Raw genomic sequence first — 20325 nt, 5'->3', positions numbered from 1 at the left:
CGTGATGGGCTTTACTTGCATGCTGCTTGATTTGAGCTTGACAAATTATATATTTCTGAATATTTTTTCGTGACTCTTTAAACATGTTCGATGATTTGAGTTTTGAATACGGGAAGTTTGCTTTTTCAATTTCTGGGTGTTTTTTTTCGGTTGCCGTTTCGTTTTGCCAATAGCTCACTTCACAAGTTACTTTTTCAGAAACGATGTATGACTTACTACAGTACGTTATTACACCAATATTCGAGGAGATTAGCATAACTTTGAAACCAACCGTTCTTCCGAAAACGTTATATTTTCATAGCTTTCAAAGATATTATTTCATACTTCTCAATACTTCAACCAAAGGGTAAAATTCGTCATATTCGGCATCGTATACGACCGTCTATAAGACTCGTATCCTCCCGGTGGCGCTCTACGGACATGAATCGTGGACGTGGAAGGAGGCCGATCGACGAGCGCTTGGGGTCTTCGAGCATGGAATCCTGCGATCAATACTCGGAGGCAAACTAGAAAATGGGGTGTGGCGCAGGTCCATGAACCACGACCTGTACGAAGTATACAAACACGCTGATATTGTCACGCTGATGAACGGCAGGTTACAGTGGGCTGGCCACGTAGCACGGATGGCGGATGAGCGACCGGCAAAGATAATATTTAGCAGAGAATCGGATAGAGGCCAACGACTTCGCACGCGCTGGATATGTGCTGTCGACGAGGATGCCAGAGCAGCGGGTGTAAGGGGAGACTGGAGAGGAGCAGCCCAAGACCGAGTTTTGTGGAGACGTATTCTGGATTCAGCATCTGTCGCCATAAAAGTAAAGTAAGTAAACGACCGTATTGGGCTAAGACATGTTTGAGATGCCTCGATCAAATCTATAACAAACAAAAATTAACAAAAATAAGTTTTCATATATTTTATTTATTAACCCTCTAGTGCCCAAATTACTTTTTAAACGGACTTTGAAAAAATCACTATGAAGCTATATAAAAAAATTTTAACTTCTTATTGAAGATTTTTAGAGGTTTGACTGAAAACCGTCTGAAGGCGGCACTGGGCACCAGAGGGTTAAGTTTCTCGTAAACTGGACGAAAATACACGGGAAAAAGTGTTTCTCAAATAAGGATGACACTGAGTTACATTTTACCTATTTGAAGCATAGTGGGCTGTTTGTAGTGAAATTTCAAACGGTTTTGCTTTAATTTGCAACCTTCATCGTTTTTGAGAGGTTTCATTCTATAGGAAATACGCTCCATCATTTATATTCTGTTCCAATGAAACGAAATCCTTCATTGGGTGTATCGAGCATAAGCAAAATGAAGCGGTGATGTCTCAGAAGTAAGACGTCACCGATTCAGATCACTATCTCGTGATAGACTAGTTTCGCGCTCGGCTATCCAATGTACTGAAATCGAGATTGGCGAGAAAGATGCGTTGAAATATCTAGAATTCATTAGCGGAAGGAGTTGCTGCAGAGTACATTCAAAAGGTGATGAACGGTTCGATGAATCAGTTGGAGTGGACTTGTACAAGCAGTGGATTTACAACCACGATGCGGTCAGTAGAACAGCGCATGATGTGGTAGGTATAATACATGCCTACAGATGATGGAAGAAAAGAATCGTGCCTACACTAACACATTAGTGGCACTAAATCGTGTGACGCGTCCGATGCGGAAGGAATACCAGGAGACACTATCGCCCCCAAAAACGTGAACACTATGATCGGGTCCTCGCGGAGGTGGAGAACTGCTTCATCAGGTACGGCACGAGGAGCTTCTAAAGTGCGATAAACGGAATCAGAAGCCGAACCGCGTCAGCTCTTGCCATTTGTAACGAAGGGGAGCGGAATTTGATTACCGATGAACCGCAGGTAGCCACCATGGCGTTGAAAACAACACTTTGAAGTGATGTTAAGTGGAAGGTAGGAGAGTCGTCGAGGGGAATAGTTCCATGGACTGAGACCGAACGGGACGATTTCAAAGTTCAACGGAGCCTTGAGACAGATCCGCGACAAGTTTCGATAACACAATTTGCAGATACATCCCCTATTTGAAGACTTCAAGGCGGCGTACGATTCAGTGAAATGCAACGAGCTACGTTGCTGATTCGTTGCACTCTTGATAGTTTAGCATCAAACTTCAAAGCAGCTTGTGACTTTCCCGACGCATTTGTGACCTTGGACGACCTGAAGCAAGAAGACGGGCTCTCGAACTTGCTGTTCAACATAGCCTTAGAAAGTGCTATAAGAAGGGCACCATTATCACGTAGTCTCACGCGCTTTTAGGCTCTGAGGACGACGACATCGCCGGTGTTAATTGTAGAGCTGTAGAGGAGGCCTTTACGACTCTCAGAACGGAAGCTGCTAGAATTGGACTTACCATAAACACTACCGGAACGAAGTGCATGGCTGAGAGAGTGATAATTCTACGGCTGTCGGTGCTACGGTGGTAAGAAATGGGGATACCTTCGAAGTGATTGAAGATTTTTTTTATTTTGGTACACTCGTAAAGTGATGATTACGAGGTGAGTTGCGTGGTGACGACACCGATTGCGGCAGCGAACAGTGCTTATTACGGATTGCGTATCCAGCTCAGGTCCTACAGCCTACAAATCTGTACGAAATTTGCGCTATACAGGACGCTGATCCTCCCGGTGGCGTTCGATGGACAATTGTAGTGTAGAACCCTGCGATTAATACTTGGTGGTAAGCTAAAAAAAGGTTTCTAGGTAGAACGTTTTTCACTACATTATGGCACGTAATCACAACTAATTTGTGGTGAAGAAAAACAGAACACCACCATCAAATCATGAGTCAGGTATGATTTAATGCAATATTCGAGACTTTGGAGTTGAAATTCGATTGACTTAAGAATATTCTGTTACAGGACAATTCTTTTTTTTTTCTTCATCTATAGTTTATTTGACACGGCACAAATACAATTCAATGTTTAACGGCGCCAATTATATCTGGTAGCTTACTTTCTAAAGTATCTTAATAACTAAAAGCAAATTTTTTATCCTCGCTGCCGACTACGAGCTGAAACTAAATCTAACTTAAAGCTAGAATGTTTTGCATTAAAAGCACTGATTTGTTGTTTGATGGTTTTCCATCGCCATAGGTAAGCAGCATATTGAATATGTTCCGCTGCTGGGCCAAGATATTACGGACTGGCATATTGGGTTGTCTCCCTCGGGACCTGAGAGTATCGTGCGGGTCTAGTTGCTGTTTCCGGATCCGGGGTCTTAACGTGTTCTTGTCGTTTGGTTGGATGTAGGCGGAAGGGGATAGGACTAAACTGGGGCGTGGATGGATTTCAGGAAAACGTATATAAGGGACATGTAGGATAGGTCACGGCTCGCCAAGACATCACGAACAGGAACAGCCGGCTGCCTACCTTCGGCCTGCAGGGAAGCTATTAATCTAGACCTGGCGTCACGGTGTACAGGGCATGACCAAACAACGTGCTCTATGTCGTGATAACCTTTACCACAGACACAGATACCACTTTCCCCGAGCCCAACAAGACGGAGATGCGCGTCAAATCTATAGTGATTGGACATAAGCCGGGACATCACGCAAATGAAATCCCGACCTGCATCCAACCCCTTGAACCACGGGTTCGTCGACACCTTGGGGATTATGGAGTGTAACCACCTTCCCAGTTCCCCCTTGGTCCAAGAATTTTGCCAACTGATGATCGTATTCTGACGTACAAATGCGAAAAATTCATTAAAGGCAATTGGTCTTTCATAAATATCACCGTTTGTTGCGCCCACCTTAGCCAAAGAGTCCGCTTTCTCATTACCCGGTATCGAGCAGTGAGAAGGGACCCACGCTAAGGTAATCTGAGTAGATTTTTCGGATGAAGCACTCAGATGTTCCTGTATTTTCCCCAGGAAATACGGAGAGTGCTTAACATCTTTCATCGATCGGAGAGCCTCAATGGAACTGAGACTGTCCGTAAAGATGAAATAATGGTCCGTGGGCATTTTTTCGATAATCCCTAGGGTGTACTGAATTGCAGCTAATTCTGCTTGTCTGAATTGAATTGTCTGACAATTCTGTTTGTCTGAATTTTCTGTTGATTTTGCCTTGTCGGTATCCATTGTCTATGATTCTGCCCGAAGTAACTTTTCCAGCCTCAAACTGACTAGAACAGACTTTTAGAATTAACACCTGTTCTATGGCATATATGAGATTGCGAATTTCGATATTTTATTTTAAACAATATATTATGTTGGCAACACTAAATCGAAATCGCAACTTTCGTTGCGCGCGACTTAAAATATCCTTACGTGGGAAGTAGTGCGCTGTATAGCACATCAGTTGCGTTATACAGCGCACTATTTGCAACGTAAGGTATAATGTGCGGCATGAGAGTAAAATCAGCCAGTCGACAACTACAATAATCAACTAATTGGATTTTTTTTTTGTGTGGACTCATCACTGCGACCAGAGATTAGATCTATTGTAATATTGCCCAGATGTTTTCTGTACTCCGCACTTCATATTATTGGCAGTATCACTATTGAAGTAAGTGATACTCTTATCATTTATATCCTTGCTTGTGTATAAGTTTTAGCTATCCGTTTCAAGTTTACTGCTCTACTATACCGAACCTCTGTTCATCCTAACAATTAGAACTTTCATACGTTGCTCACACCAGTTTTATTATTATAGGGACTTATTTTTGTTACAGAAGAGTCAGCACGGGTACTGCAGAATTCAGCTTAAAGGAAGGGTATGTGGTGAAGATCCTAAGAATAAACCCATGCTAAAGTCCTTTGACAACCAAATGGCCTGATTCTACTGAGATTCGAACCCACGACCACCCGCTTACCAAAGCGGACTCTGTAACCTTTCGGCTACGGAGCTCCCCTTTAACTAAATGGATAGTATAGTCATTTTTAAACACTGCGTGTTTCATGATTTTTTTCCAGCTATTTTTGCTTAAGCTTGAAAAAACTACAAATACTGACGAGCCATGAACGAAAATTTAAGACACTAACTACTTTTTCGGTTGCTTGTGGACTGGTCTTTGACTGCCTATAGCTTCAAAGTTTGTGTTTTGTCAGTGTGTCTTTTAAAGACTACCTGAAAGTTATTTCCCATCAGTCTTTCTCAAGACTACCTACTTTTAAATTTAACATTTGTTTTAACTTTTTTTGTATCACCTGAAATGGCTGGACGGAAAAAGAAACCTCGCATCGCTGCGGGGAGGAAAAGAGAGGCATCTCTTTCTGACACATCGAGTGTCTGTAGTGACAATCCTTTTGATATTTTGCCTGAGCAAGAAGCTGGTGAAATGGAAGTTACAAATAATGAAACTATACAAAATATAAAATCTTTAAAAAAGGAGAAAGTTCCACCTATTGTGGTAACTATTTCTTCTGAATTTAATATATTCAAAAAGGAACTTTCAACGTTTGTTTCTGACGTTAAAATTACCTTTCAAATTGGCCGTAGAGGTGAATGCCGCTTATTAGCCGACTCAGTAAAGTCGTGATCGTCTTGTTCAGTATTTAACTGACAAGATGTACAAATTTTTTACATACGACACCAAGAACGCCAAGCCGTTCAAGGTTGTCTTGAAAGGTCTCACCAACGATCAAACCGTTGATGAGATCAAACTTACTTTAACAGAATTACTTGGCATAGCCCCTACCCAAGTAATTCTAATGAAACAAAAATCACGAGGCGAAAACAGTCAGAGAACTGGAATTTCCCTTGTTAATTATTTAATTCATTTTAACCGCAATGAGGTTAACAACTTTAAATTTTTTGAAAAAGCTGCTTTGTATAATGTGCGTGTAAAGTAGGAAATTTATAGGAAGTATGGCGGAGGTGAAAAGCATATCACCCAATGCCGTACTTGCCAACGTTATGGCCATGGTTCCAAATTCTGTTACATGGACCAAAAATGTCTTAATTGTGGAGACTCTTCTCACGAAAAGGACACATGTCCTGTGAAAGAGAGTAAAAATTTTCGCTGTGCGAATTGTAACGGCAACCATATGTCAAATTTTTATCAATGCCCAGTCCGTTTAGCAATTGTTAAGGCAAGGCAAGGTAAACAAAATTCAATTTCTCAATTAAAACCAACTTCAAAACAAAATTCTCCAAGCGTACCAGTGACGCATAGTTTACCTACTCCTTTGCATACCCGTTTAACTTATGCACAGGTTACAGGTAGTTCGAACATTATACCGCCTAGTGTTGGTAGTTCGAAAATGACCGTTAATATGGGTAAGCAAAACACGCTAGAAAATAATTGTACACCTGTTACTCCAGCTAATATTGCTGCCGAAAATATTTTTTCTAATGTCAACTGCCTGGGGCCTATTACGGCAGGTAAACTTCCTTTTTTGCAACAGGCAATGTTCGATCTTATGAACGCCATGTTGCAGGCAAAATCAATGTTTGAAGCCATTCAAATAGGCACAAATTTTACTATTAAAAAATTTTTCTAATTTAAAATTTAGCAATGATTTTGAATAAAACAATTAAAATATTAAATTGGAATGCTCGCTCATTGAAGGCCAATGAGAATGAGCTTTTTAATTTTTTAACAGTAAATAATGTGCATATTGCAATTATTACTGAAACATTTTTGAAACCTAACATAAAATTAAAATATGATCCCAATTACGTGGTTCATAGATATGATAGGATTCAGGGTTCCGGCGGTGGAGTTGCAATTGTTATTCATCGCCGAATCAAACATCGTGCTCTTCCCCATCTTGAGACGAAAGTTATTGAAACTTTGGGAATTGAAGTTCAAACTGAACTTGGGATTTTATTTATTGCCGCAGCATATTTACCATTTCAATGCACACGCGAGCTCAAAAATTATTTTAAAGGTGATTTACAAAAACTCACCAGAAATCGTTCGAAATTTTGCATAATCGGCGATTTTAACGCTAAACATCGTTCATGGAATAATTCTCAAAGTAATTCCAATGGCAAAATTTTATTCAATGATTGTTCTTCAGGATACTATTCTATTTTGTCTCCGAATAGTCCTACATGCTTTTCTTCTGTAAGAAACCCTTCAACAATTGATTTGGTGCTGACAGATCAAAGTCATGTATGTAGTGATTTGATCACACATGCTGACTTTGATTCTGACCATCTTCCAATAACTTTTTCTTTATCACATGAATCAGTTTAAAACCCTATGAGCTCTGTTTTCAATTATAACAAGGCTAATTGGGAAAGATACAAAACTCATATTTAGAGAAATTTCAATAATGAGCTTGATTTGCAAAACGAAGTGAATATTGATTCCGCTTTGGAAGCATTAAAATGTGCAATTGTTGATGCCAGGAATTATTCTGTTCCAAAGGCTCAAGTGAAATTTGATTCATCAATAATTGACGAAAATCTTCAACTTCTAATTCGTTTGAAAAATGTCCGCAGACGTCAATATCAACGTTCTCGTGACCCTGTTTTTAGAACTATTTATAAAGATTTATAGAAAGAGATTAAACATAGATTTACTCTTCTGAGAAATCAAAATTTTGAGACTAAAGTTGAAAAATTGAAACCATATTCAAAACCATTTTGGAAGCTGTCGAAGATTCTTAAGAAACCTTCAAAGCCTATTCCAGTTTTAAAAGATGGTGAACGTTTTCTTGTATCTAATGAAAAAAAGGCTCAAAGACTTGCTCAGCAGTTTGAGAGTGTTCATAACTCAAATTTAAATTTTGTGAGTCCAATTGAAAATGAAGTCACACGTCAATTTGATTTAATTTCTTCCCAGATTTTTTTACCTGCAGAAATAATTGAAACTAACTTGAATGAGATTAAATCAATTATTAAAAATTTCAAAAATATGAAAGCACCTGGTGACGATGGAATCTTTAATATACTAATCAAACATCTCCCTGAGAGCACAATGGAATTTTTAGTGAAAATTTTCAATTGCTGCTTCAAAATTGCATATTTTCCCAAATTATGGAAAAATGCAAAAATTACTCCCATTTTAAAACCGGATAAGAACCCAGCTGAAGTTTCAAGTTATCGACCAATCAGTTTGCTTTCTTCAATAAGTAAACTGTTTGAGAGAATTATTCTTAACAGAATGATGTCACACATCAACGAAAATTCAATTTTCGCAAATGAACAGTTTGGATTTCGCCATGGGCATTCCACAACTCATCAATTGCTCAGAGTTACTAATATGATACGAGCTAACAAATCTGAAGGTTATTCCACTGGAGCTGCTCTTTTAGACATAGAAAAAGCATTCGACAGTGTTTGGCATAAAGGTTTGATTGCGAAATTGCAAACTTTTAATTTTCCAATTTTCCTAATCAAAATTTTAAAAAATTATCTTACTGATCGAACTCTGCAGGTTGTCTATCAGAATTCAAAATCTGATAGATTTCCTGTCAGAGCAGGTGTACCTCAAGGTTCAGTCTTGGGTCCAGTCCTGTACAACATATTCACTTCAGATCTTTCTGATTTGCCTCCAGGATGCACAAAGTCATTGTTCTGCGATGACACAAGCATTTCCGTAAAAGGAAAAAGTCTTCGTGTCATATGCAGTCGATTGCAGAAAAGTTTAGATATTTTTTCTTCCTACTTGCAAAAGTGGAAAATCTCCCCCAATGCTTCTAAAACTCAAATGATAATTTTTCCGCATAAGCCTAGGGCTTCTTTCCTCAAGCCAAACAATAATCACGTTGTCAAGATGAATGGGGTTATTTTAAGTTGGTCCGACAAGGTTAAGTACTTGGGACTAATTTATGATAAAAAACTTATTTTCAAAGAGCACATTGAGAGTATACAAGCCAAGTGCATCAAATATACGAGATGTTTATATCCTCTCATTAACAGGAATTCTAAACTTTGTTTAAAGAACAAACTTTTGATTTACAAACAAATTTTTAGACCAGCAATGCTTTATGCTGTACCGATCTGCTCAAGTTGCTGTTCAACAAGGAAGAAAACGCTTAAAAGGATTCAGAATAAAATTCTGAAAATGATTTTGAAGCGTCCTCCTTGGTTTGGTACACTCGAATTACATAGACTTACTGGTGTTGAACCATTAGAAGCTATGTCAAATAAAATTATTAACAATTTTCGACAAAAATCGTTGCAATCCTCAATTGCTACGATAAGCTCTCTTTATAGCCAATAAGTTAGCAATTAAGTTAGTTGTAAGTTTACTTCCCCTTTTCTGACAAGTAAGTTTAAATCCCTACGAATGATAAGTCCTAATTGCGAAAGCAAACAAATCCTAACAATTAAAATTACAAATTTCTAACAGTGTTGAGAAGTCACCATTTGTGATTGGACACACATACTCATTATTTACTAATATGTATCATAAATACTTAAGCTACTAACAAATCCCCCCTTTAAAAAAATAAATTAAAAAAAAACTATTCTCAATATTCAATATAAGAAAAGTAATTTCAACCATTTTACTCATTTTATCTCTTTAAGCTTCCATAAAAAAAATTTATTTGTTTTCCCATGACTCATTCTTAGAATGAATTTAAAATGTTCACATGCAAACAAAAAATGTATTCATTTTGTCTGGAAACGATCTTTTCTCAAAAAGATATCAGTTACGAGTTAGTCTCCAAGAAGTCATAAAAACTGTCGAAAACGACAATCAAAACTCTGCTGACGGAGAATTAATTATAAATTTTAGCTATTCATCTACTTGGTCGAAAAAAGTATGCAGGAATTCAGCTTTGATGAACCGTTAAGAACAGTTACATCCGCGTACAGCTAATTTTAAACATACGTAATTAAAATAATACCACTCAGTTCATAAGCATAAGATAAGTAACGTCATTTTACTTTTAGTACAGAGCCATTCTTAATTTAGAAATATCTTCATTGGACAGCTATGTACATTAAATGGAATATATATCTACTCACTTTTTATCGTTGGGTCAGAAGAAACGTAAGTCAGTATTTTTTACTTTGTAACTTTGCTAGGAACAAGACCACTGCGATTTGCATGATCACTCTAGAGGGTTCTCATCTATGCCGTTCATAGTACCAAGCGGCTGCTGTACTGTGCAGTGCCTATATTGCATGCTTATCTCAAACAAGATGCTATCATTAAAAAAGTAGCTTGCCGTGTTGCGTGCTGCGAACGCGTTAATTGCTGTAAATTTAATAACAATTATAACTACAAGCTGTTTCTTGTTTTTGTCAGTGGCGCAGTATTTATGGGTGGAAGATTACTGTATGATGGGCGCTTAGAAAATGCACTTCGACGGTAGCATCCTAGGAAGCGTGATGCAGTTTTTTCGATGCCTAACTCACTCGTTTCGCAGTGGAGAAAAAAATGTGTAGCTTGATTGACAGGTGGTTTACAGGAAGAAATTGAAACTCTAGCAATGCACCACACACCAATGTGTTCACTGCTGGAAGCTTTGACTCATTTCTACCAGAAGCTATTGTAGCTTTTTTTCGTTACTCCATCCAAACAGGTTACCGATCACTGGGAAGCATTTTTTTGCGGCATCACAGCAGTGCACCCCAACTCAATAACGTGGCTAATAAATAAATCCGTGCGGCGCGGAAGAAGCAACAAGAAGAGAATGGTTTCATCGTTTCCTGAATCGAAGACGACGACGATCTTTCAAGGAGGACTACATCTTGCCATTGCCACACGAGCGACCATCGATCGCTGTCATTAGTGGCAGAATTGCACCACCCCGCCCGATTTGGACTACGCAGAAGATCCAGTTTCAGTGCCGAGCCGAGAGCTGAACAGACTGATTCTGCAACAGCTGACCGGTTTCCTATTTCCTGTAAGTTAACTGAAATCGAAAGTTCGAAACCGCAACGAAACGAAGCGCGATAGGTAAACCCAATTTGCATAGCTGTGCGCACGGGAATTGGGATTGAGTAGAAGATCATCAGGGCAAAATTAAAATTTATAATAATAATTGTCAGAGTACTACAATAGTCAACAAATTTTATGATAGTCAAAAAGCAACCCTCACACCTTCACGAAAATCCTGCGTACTACTAGGCTATATCATCATCAGATCAGAATGAATAGACGACGTAGAGTAATTGACTACGACAGCTCAGTTCTAATGAGTTTTTAACAGGCATCTAATAACGGGATGATGAGCAAGGGGCTCAACCTGACATCACTAAATAGCTAACGGCAGTAGTTGGTAGCCTAAGCAGAAGCAGCAAAGAAGAGTGCGGTGATAATTGAATATCAAACTCGCTGAATGCGGATGTCGCTCGAATGTCACACGATGCCATCGATGGTGGTGACATCGTCGTCGCACAAAATAAACAAGAAATCATCGCGCTCTACGGCTATGACAACCGACCCGTTGCCAAATTAGCATGCAAGCTAGTTAGATTTTGCATGCCACGTTGGAATTAGAATTCAGCTGAAAAAAATTTGATTATCTTCGCCAGATATAATCCGTTTACAAATCGTTTCGCGCATAGATGCCACAGTGTGAGGGAACATTTGCGTTTAGCCTTGATATTTAAAGATCATCCGCTGAATCGCGCCAAAGGACAGTAGACATCTAGACGGAGATGGAATTGGATGTTGATGGATCTTCTTCTGCACCATCTTAGAGAGCATCGGACGTCGTCGTGCGATCGTGATCAATGGTTGCCACCATTTTTTTTTGCTGCTCTTCTAGCCACTAGCACTAGGGGCTATACTCTAGTGTATTGCTTTATTAGTTCGAACCGAGTGCGATCGCGATCATGCCTTTTATTGCCTTTTTCGCTCCGATGTCTCGTGATGAGTTGTGCATTCCCTCGCTCGAAATGTATTAATTTTCCAGCATGCGCACGTACCACGTATAGCCGGATGAGACTGGCATTTGTAAAGTTTGTTTCCCTGCCGTACCCCTTTCAGAGTAGGTATGTGTATGTGCTTTTCACCGGGAGAGAAGCGACCCATGTCGAGCAAGACCATGATACTTCGTCCTTGATCTTAATCGGATGCGCGGCAAACAGCGAGCTCTACAATGGCGATTGTCGGATGGAGTTCTAGTGACCGATCCAACCGATCGAAGAAGGTTTGCTTAGGATTGACTAATTACAGCATCAGCAACAGCAGTGACACTCACCTGCCCGACGTGTCGCTTCACTTCCTCCGTCTTGTGGTCCCGCATCGGGTTGTCGAAGCCGCACAGTCCGATCCTGCAATAAACAAAAAAAAAAAAAGATGGTTAAGTAAATACTTTTCTATTAAGGAATAAAGTAAGATTTGGCAAATTTTTGGGCACTCTTAACGGATTCTGCTAATGACCTCAGAGCGGGAGCTAATTGTTTCGCAAACACGGTGGGTCCTAACGGGAATGAAACGGAACGATCCATCTTCGGTCTCGTTTGAAATTGGGCTGGCTTAAGCGTCTCTGCGTGGTTCCTAATGACTGTCTTGTTTCGGGCCAATCAAAAACGAAGTAAATGGGTGTGAAATGAAGATAAATTGCAGTGCTTAATGCACAGTTTCGAACTTTTTGTGCATTTTTCTTCTTCTTCTTCTATTCGACTGTCTGTCAATCCGTTTCTGGATGCATTTAGTGCATGAAGTAGATTACTGTGCACATAAAATAATATAGCTTTTGGGAGTGAAGTTGCTGCATTGCGGTGACGACGCCTACAAGTTCCTTGGAGCTAAGGTACATTTAGGTTTGGAGCACGGGTAAAGCGTCGGGGCGCTGCAGCACAATTGCAGCAACTAGCCGAGCAGCCGCCGTTTGTCTGAGGGGGATAATGTTTCGTTCTAGTTGAGTGACGGCTAGTCTCGGTTGGTGTGTTCATATTAAATTTTAATAGGCTAATATGCCCTTATACGCTCGTATGTGGTGGCATGCAAGCGCATTTGCGTACCCATACATTGGCTAAAGCGTAGCGGCCCAACCCTAAAAAAGCGCGCGCTTATTTCAATTGAGTTACTTTTTGTGAAAGTGAAATACCGCACTCATGTTTGTTATTGGACATGAATATTAATTTGTTCGAACGGCTCGGCCCGGCTAATGCGTTGTCAGTAAGGTTGATCTGACGGTGCCGCTAAACCGCACTGAAATCAGTGCGGACTCTTCAGAACCCCGACTGGACGATCGCATGGATTCTAGTGCGGACAATTAGGACCCAGTTCGGGTGTACCCGTTCTGGGTACCCGCAACGCGAACTCGAGCAGATCATGATTCATTCGAAAATTATGTCCACAGTCAACTGGGCTGCTGCCTAGCCGCTCGGGGTTACGAAATTTGCTCAATCGCAAACGGCCATTGTATGGCCAGAAGTGCCCCGAAAGGGTTGTTGTTGGGCAATGCACCTATATTATAAACTTAATCATTTGTTTGAAACACTTTTTTATTTCCATTGGTGTTTTGCACCGGTTGTGGATTGTATTCTATTGAAGAATCAGTAAGTGAGTGAAGCTACACATAAGCTAATGGCTAAAACAAGGAAGATAATCCATTCTCGTTACGAATATCAGTTGTAAATTAATTGTTCAATCGCATACTTCCCAAAAAATAAACAAATGATTATACAAGTCTTTGTTCTATGGAATCCGGTTTGAATAATACACTTGTATTCTCATTTGACTTGAATTCAGATTTGAGCTTGGATTTAAATTTGGTTTTGGCCATAAACTTCGACATGGACATGGACTTGTACTTGGACTTGGACTTGGACTTGGACTTGGACTTGGACTTGGACTTGGACATGGACTTGGACTTGGACTTGGACTTGGACTTGGACTTGGACTTGGACTTGGACTTGGACTTGGACTTGGACTTGGACTTGGACTTGGACTTGGACTTGGACTTGGACTTGGACTTGGACTTGGACTTGGACTTGGACTTGGACTTGGACTTGGACTTGGACTTGGACTTGGACTTGGACTTGGACTTGGACTTGGACTTGGACTTGGACTTGGACTTGGACTTGGACTTGGACTTGGACTTGGACTTGGACTTGGACTTGGACTTGGACTTGGACTTGGACTTGGACTTGGACTTGGACTTGGACTTGGACTTGGACTTGGACTTGGACTTGGACTTGGACTTGGACTTGGACTTGGACTTGGACTTGGACTTGGACTTGGACTTGGCCTTGGACTTGGACTTGGACTTGGACTTGGACTTGGACTTGGACTTGGACTTGGACTTGGACTTGGACTTGGACTTGGACTTGGACTTGGACTTGGACTTGGACTTGGATTTGGACTTGGACTTGGACTTGGACTTGGACTTTATGCGGCGTTTGAACGATTTTGAATCTTTTGGCATCAAATTGGAGGTAATTAGTCTGCCTTTCTCTCCCTCTCCCAGATGGTTTCGAGGAACGATACTGGCCTAACAAGCCAGTTGTCGTAGGTTCGAGTCTCGGCTCGGGAGAGACTGTTAGTATCAGTAGGATCGTAGCGCTGTACACTAAACAGTTGGCTGCGAAGTCTGTGTATAACAAACAGAAGGTCAAGTTCCGAATCGGAATGTAGCACCAAGGCTTTGCTTTTGGTCCGCGCCTTTCAAGGAAAACTGTAAACCAAACAGTGCTTCGAATAACAACAACTATGCGAAAATCGTGATACAAACCGTATTTTGCCGTTTTGGAGGGTTCAAGACCCAAGATTTTTTTAGTGGAGACGCATGGTGGCCACTGTGGATATTGAAGATTGACAAAACTTCTATCTCCAACACAAAAAAACTCTGTGAAAATTTGATATTTCATGCAAGATTTCCGGAAGAATTCCGAAACTGGGTCTCGAATCCCCCAAAATAGAAAAAATAGGGTTTTCAAGATTTTCACCTGTATTCATCTCTTCATTCTTATTTGTCCAATTTGCTGTCAAATTTCACCTCATTTTATACGTAAAACTTTCTACTACTTGATTAAATGGAGGGGTAAAAACATTTACCTTGAGAATTTGGGAAACTTTGACCAAATAAGAGTGATGAGTGAATATAAATGTTGAGATAGGAATTTTTGTTTGGCCGTTATAGCAACACTTTCGATGGCCCTAAATTAATCCACCTAGCGGTCAGACCCAGCCTTTCTCATTCAAACTTATTATTCGTAAAAATAGATTTACATGAACGCTTCAATCCAATAAATGTGTATTCACTTTTTGGGTTCTAAAATAATGATGTTGTAATTGAATTGAAGTATAAAATATTAAATTTGACGTAATGTAAATGCTCAAGAAATAGCGAAATAAAAGAAATGACTCTTAATTTCGAACAATTGAATCACGAGCGATACCGGGAACATTCAAATGGTACGATACTAGAGATGCACCGAATAGCATTATTCGGCCTTCGGCCGAATACCGAATAAACTTTTTTCCATTACTCGGTGAGACGAATATTCGGCTGAACACAACGTTGATCGTATGATAACGAAATAACCAAATGGTCATTGTTTGAACTTGAAATTGTTTCTTTCGCTTTTCAATTGTTCATGTACGAAAACGATTGAAAATTGTCCGAACTATTCCACAAGAAATAATAAATTTTGCGCCTATGGCATAAGGCACGCTAATCCGTGGCGCACCTACTTTTGTTCTTATTTAAGTTGTCGTTTAAAAATAATGTTTTTGAGGATTATGGTTAACACAATTTAAAAGTTTGTGTTACAACTACATTTTGAGTGTTTTTGAAAAAAAAAAAAATAAAATGCGAGAAATGAACGAGAACTCAGGATGTGACTTTGGCTCAGAAAAAATATACCTCATCCAGACAAGACATGAAATATTGTGTGGAGATTGCGGTTCGTGTTCCGTTTTAATGAGATATATTCCTTTCTAAGCCCAAGTTACATCTTCAGTTTTCGTTTACCCCCGTTCATAAAACTTTGCACTATACTTTTATATTATTTTCCGATAATCCGATAATAAAATTGGACACTATTCGGCTTATTCGGCATATTCGGCCGAATAATAAACTAGCTATTCGGCGAGCCGAATATTCGGCAAAATCCAATTTTTGCTGATATTCGGCCCGAATATTCGGCGACCGAATATTCGGTGCATCTCTATACGATACCACATTTAAATTATATTGTGGCCACATATATTGATCAAAGCAGGTATAGTTTTAAATTGTCTTTGAATTTCTTTTCTTTCAATAACTTTTGAACCACATATCAAATTGTTATGAAGTTTGTTATTTGTAAGTTTGAGAGATGACTCGTTCGTATGACACTAGTTATGTTCAAATAAGTCGTGTAATCTTTGAGATAATAGAATTTCGTTGTTTTATTAACAATTTAATACATAACGGTTGCTTAGTTCGATTATCATCAAATGAAATGGGAACGTATAGGACAGCCAAACTTTGAAACCACGTGTTAAATCATAATTCATCAGTTAACCCTTAACTAGCCCGTTCATCTGATAATACTATTGATCAAATCGGTTGTGTACTTTCTGAGATAATGAAGTTTCGTGATTTTCACAATTTCTTTTCATAACTATTGAACCACAAGTTCAATCTCTATGAAATTCAAAAGTTAAGGGTTTTTAAGACAGCCCGTTCATTTAATACCAATTTAATTGAAATCGGTTGTGTGGTTTCTGAGATATTGATGTTTCGTGGTTTTTTTTTTAAACATAACCTCTTAAATAAAAGTCCAATTACAATGAAAAATAGAATCTTATGGGGCAACTAGAACTTTCATTTGCATATAGTTTCATTAAAATCGGTGAAAATAAAAATCTGCACATACACACACCCACACACACACCCACACACACACCCACACACACACCCACACACACACCCACACACACACCCACACACCCACACCCACACACACACCCACACACGCACACCTACACACACACCCACACACACACCCACACACACACCCACACACACACCCACACACACACACACGTACACACACACCCACACACACCCACACACACCCACACACCCACACACCCACACACACACCCACACACACACACACACACACACACACACACACACACACACACACACACACACACACACACACACACACACACCCACACACCCACACACCCACACACACACACACATACAAAAATGCTCAGTTCGTCGAACTGAGTCGAGTGCTATATACCATTCGGCCCTTTGGAGCACTTTCATATCTTCGGTTTTGCAAGTGATTTCTATACTTTTCTAGTAGAAAAGCAAAAAGTTCAAAAAATAATTAATTAGGAGTAAAATATTCATGCTGAAGAAATAGCGAAATAAAAGAAATGACTTTAAATTTCGTACACTTCAATCACGAGCAATACCGGGAACGTACGTGTAGCACAATACCAAATTTAAATTTTGTTGAGGCCATATGTTTTGATCAAAGCAGTTACAGTTTTAAATAGTCTTTGAATTTCGTTTCTTTTCAAAACTTTTGAACCATATATCAAATTGCTTTAAAATTTCTTACTTGTGAGTTTGAGAGACAACCTGTTCAAATGACACTAGTTATGTTCAAATAAGTCGTGTGATCTTTGAGATAATAGACTTTCGTTGTTTCTATAATTTAATACATAACGGTTGGAATAAAAATACGATTATAGTCAAAAAAAATGGGAACCTATAGGAAAGCCAAATTTTTCATTTGACACTAAGATTGTTGAATTTAGTCCAGCCATTTTTGGGAAAACGAGTGAATTTGAAAAGTCATCGGAACATGTTCCTTTTCACAATTTTTGAACCACGTGTTTAATCACTATAAAATTCATCAATTAACCTTTAACTAGCCCGTTCATTTGATACCAATATTGTTCAAATCGGTTGTGTACTATCTGAGATAATGAAGTTTCGTGATTTTCATATTTTGATACACTACAGACAAAGTAACAGACCGATTGAATTGAAATTCAATAGGGTGTTATGAGGCAGCTAGACCTTTCATTTGACACTAATTTCGTGGAAATCGGTTCAGCCATCTCTGAGAAAAAAGAGTGAGTTCAAGTAATCTTCGGAATATGTTCCTTTTCATAGCTGGATTTCACATTTTTAAACATAACAGGCAAAGTAATAGTCCGATTACAAAAAGAATCAATAGGGTCTTATGGGGTAATTAGGCCGTCCAAATGACATTGATTTTGTGGAAATCGGTTCAGCCATCTCTGAGAAACATGAGTGAGATTAAACACTCTCCAGAACACGTTTCTTTAAATAATTTCTGAACCACACGTTCAACATTCATGAAACTCAAAAGTTAAGGGTTTTTTAAGTAGCTTGTTCATTTAAAATCAATTTTGTTAAAATCGGTTGAGTAGTTTCTGAGATAATGATGTTTCGTGATTTTCACATTTTTAAACATAACCTCTAAACTAAAAATCCGATTGCAATGAAATTCAATAGGGTCTTATGGGGAAAGGTCTTAGCTAGACCTTTCATTTGCAATTAATCTCATGAAGATCGGTCCAGCCATCTCTGAGAGAATCGAGTGAGATTGGGAGAGCGTTACATACACACACATACACACACATACACACACACATACAGAAAATGCTCAGCTCGTCAAACTAAGTCGATTGATATACGAGATTCGACCCTTTGGAGCACTTTTATACCTTTGGTTTTTCCAGTGATTGCTATACCTTTCTAGGAGAAAGGCAAAAAAGCTATGATACAAACCGTATTAATCGGTTTTAAAGGCTTCAAGAATCAGGAGACCCTCCCGTTTGATATTTTTGCATTGATGGAGTTTTTTCAATGGAAACGCAGGGTGGTCAAGATGGATATTGAAGTTTAAAAAATTCTATCTTCAAACTAAACCAATATGCATGGAGAGCTTCGTAGCCGCGAGGTTACAGAGTACGCTTTGATAAGCGAGTGGTCGTGGGTTCGAATCTTAGTAGAATCAGGCCATTTGGTTGTCAAAGGACTTTAACATGGGTTCACTCAGGCTCTCTACTACATACCTTTCCTTCAAGCTGAATTCTATAGTACCCTTGCTGACTTTCATCCTAACAAAAAAAGTCCCTTTTATAATAAAGTTGTTCTGAGTAACGTATAATAGTTCTCTTCAGGGAATTGTAATTATGGCGCGGTCTTGGCTGGAGGAACGAGGTTTCGATAAGACTCCTTCCACTTGACGGAAATATTAGTCCTTCTTATAAGAAACCTGACCAGAGGTGTAGCATTGAGTGCCTCTTCAGGGAATTGTGGTTGTGACGCGGTGTTAATAGGAGGAACGAGGTTCGATAAGACTCCTTCCTTTTGACAAAATAAGTCCTTCTTATAATAAAACTGATTTCAGAAATATTTACCCTCTACAGGGAATTGTTATTGGCGATATTGGCACGAGGAACGAGGTTTCGATAAGACTCCTTCCTCTTGACATAATAGGTCCCTCTTAGAATAAAACTGGCCAGAGAGGAACGTTAGGTGTAGCCTCAGTTCAGGGAATTGGAATTTGGCAATATTAGTAGGATAGAAAAGAGGCTCGGCGGTATAGTAAAGCAGTAAATGAAATGAAAGGGTAAACTCTCACACACAAGCACGGATATAAATAAAAAAAGCGTATCATTCACTTCAATAATGATACTGCCAATAATATGAAGTGCGGAGTACAGAAAACACCTGGGCAATAGCACAATAGATCAAAATGTCTCTGGTCGCAGTGATGAGTCCACACAATGGAAAAACCCAATATGCATGCCTAAAATTTTTATATATTCAATGTAAAATTTCCTCAGGGTTCAAAAAGGAATCAAACGATAGGGTCTCCTGGGTCACGAAGCCTCTAAAACGGCAAAATATGGTTTGTACTATAATTTTCACATAGCTATTGTTATTTGAAGAACAGTTTGGTATTTTCTCTTGAGAGGCGCACTAATTTTCTTTCATTTGAGGCCAAAAGATTCAAAATCAATTTTATGGCTCAAAGTTATAAACTTTTAAAAATTGTAGCTTTTGAAAAATAGTCTTTTTTTAGCTTACTTATTCCAGCAAGTTTTACAAAGTTTTAGCAAGTTTTACAAGTTTTATCAAAGTAACGTCTGGAATTAATTCCCAACGTCTGAGCATCATCCCAATTCTGGAAACACTTATATTGGATGAATTGGACCACTTGAGACTGTTGTCTGGAGTGATTTACCGGTTCTTGAGTATTAATCCGGTTTAAAAATACCCATGTTGAATGATTTTTGGCACTTTTAACCGTTATGTACTCGGCAATTTTAACACACGTAAGTACTTTGCTTCTTACTTCTTCAGTTGTTGACCGATTTTCGATCTTGACCCGTCAAAGGATTGGAAAATTTTTCTTTTTTTAGCATACGGGTCCTAAAGAGCCATATGGTCCCCATATGGTTACCGTAAATCCGGATCATCGGTACCATCTTCAAGATC

General features: G+C 39.1%; 1 protein-coding gene across 5 annotated transcripts in view; it reads right to left on the bottom strand.

Annotated features, from left to right (window-relative positions):
- The window catches only part of LOC129722872 (uncharacterized), a 477511-nt gene that overhangs the window by 37740 nt on the left and 419446 nt on the right, over nt 1–20325 (bottom strand). For all 5 annotated transcript variants that reach the window (XM_055676678.1, XM_055676679.1, XM_055676680.1 and 2 more), the window contains one exon: nt 12085–12157. In XM_055676678.1, the coding sequence (XP_055532653.1) occupies nt 12085–12157 (73 nt within the window). The remainder of the gene's footprint in view (nt 1–12084; nt 12158–20325) is intronic.

Source organism: Wyeomyia smithii, chromosome 2 (assembly GCF_029784165.1).
Source record: "Wyeomyia smithii strain HCP4-BCI-WySm-NY-G18 chromosome 2, ASM2978416v1, whole genome shotgun sequence".
NCBI lineage: Eukaryota > Metazoa > Arthropoda > Insecta > Diptera > Culicidae > Wyeomyia > Wyeomyia smithii.
Note: the sequence above shows the minus strand (reverse complement) of the source record. Positions and strands in the feature narration are given on the sequence as shown.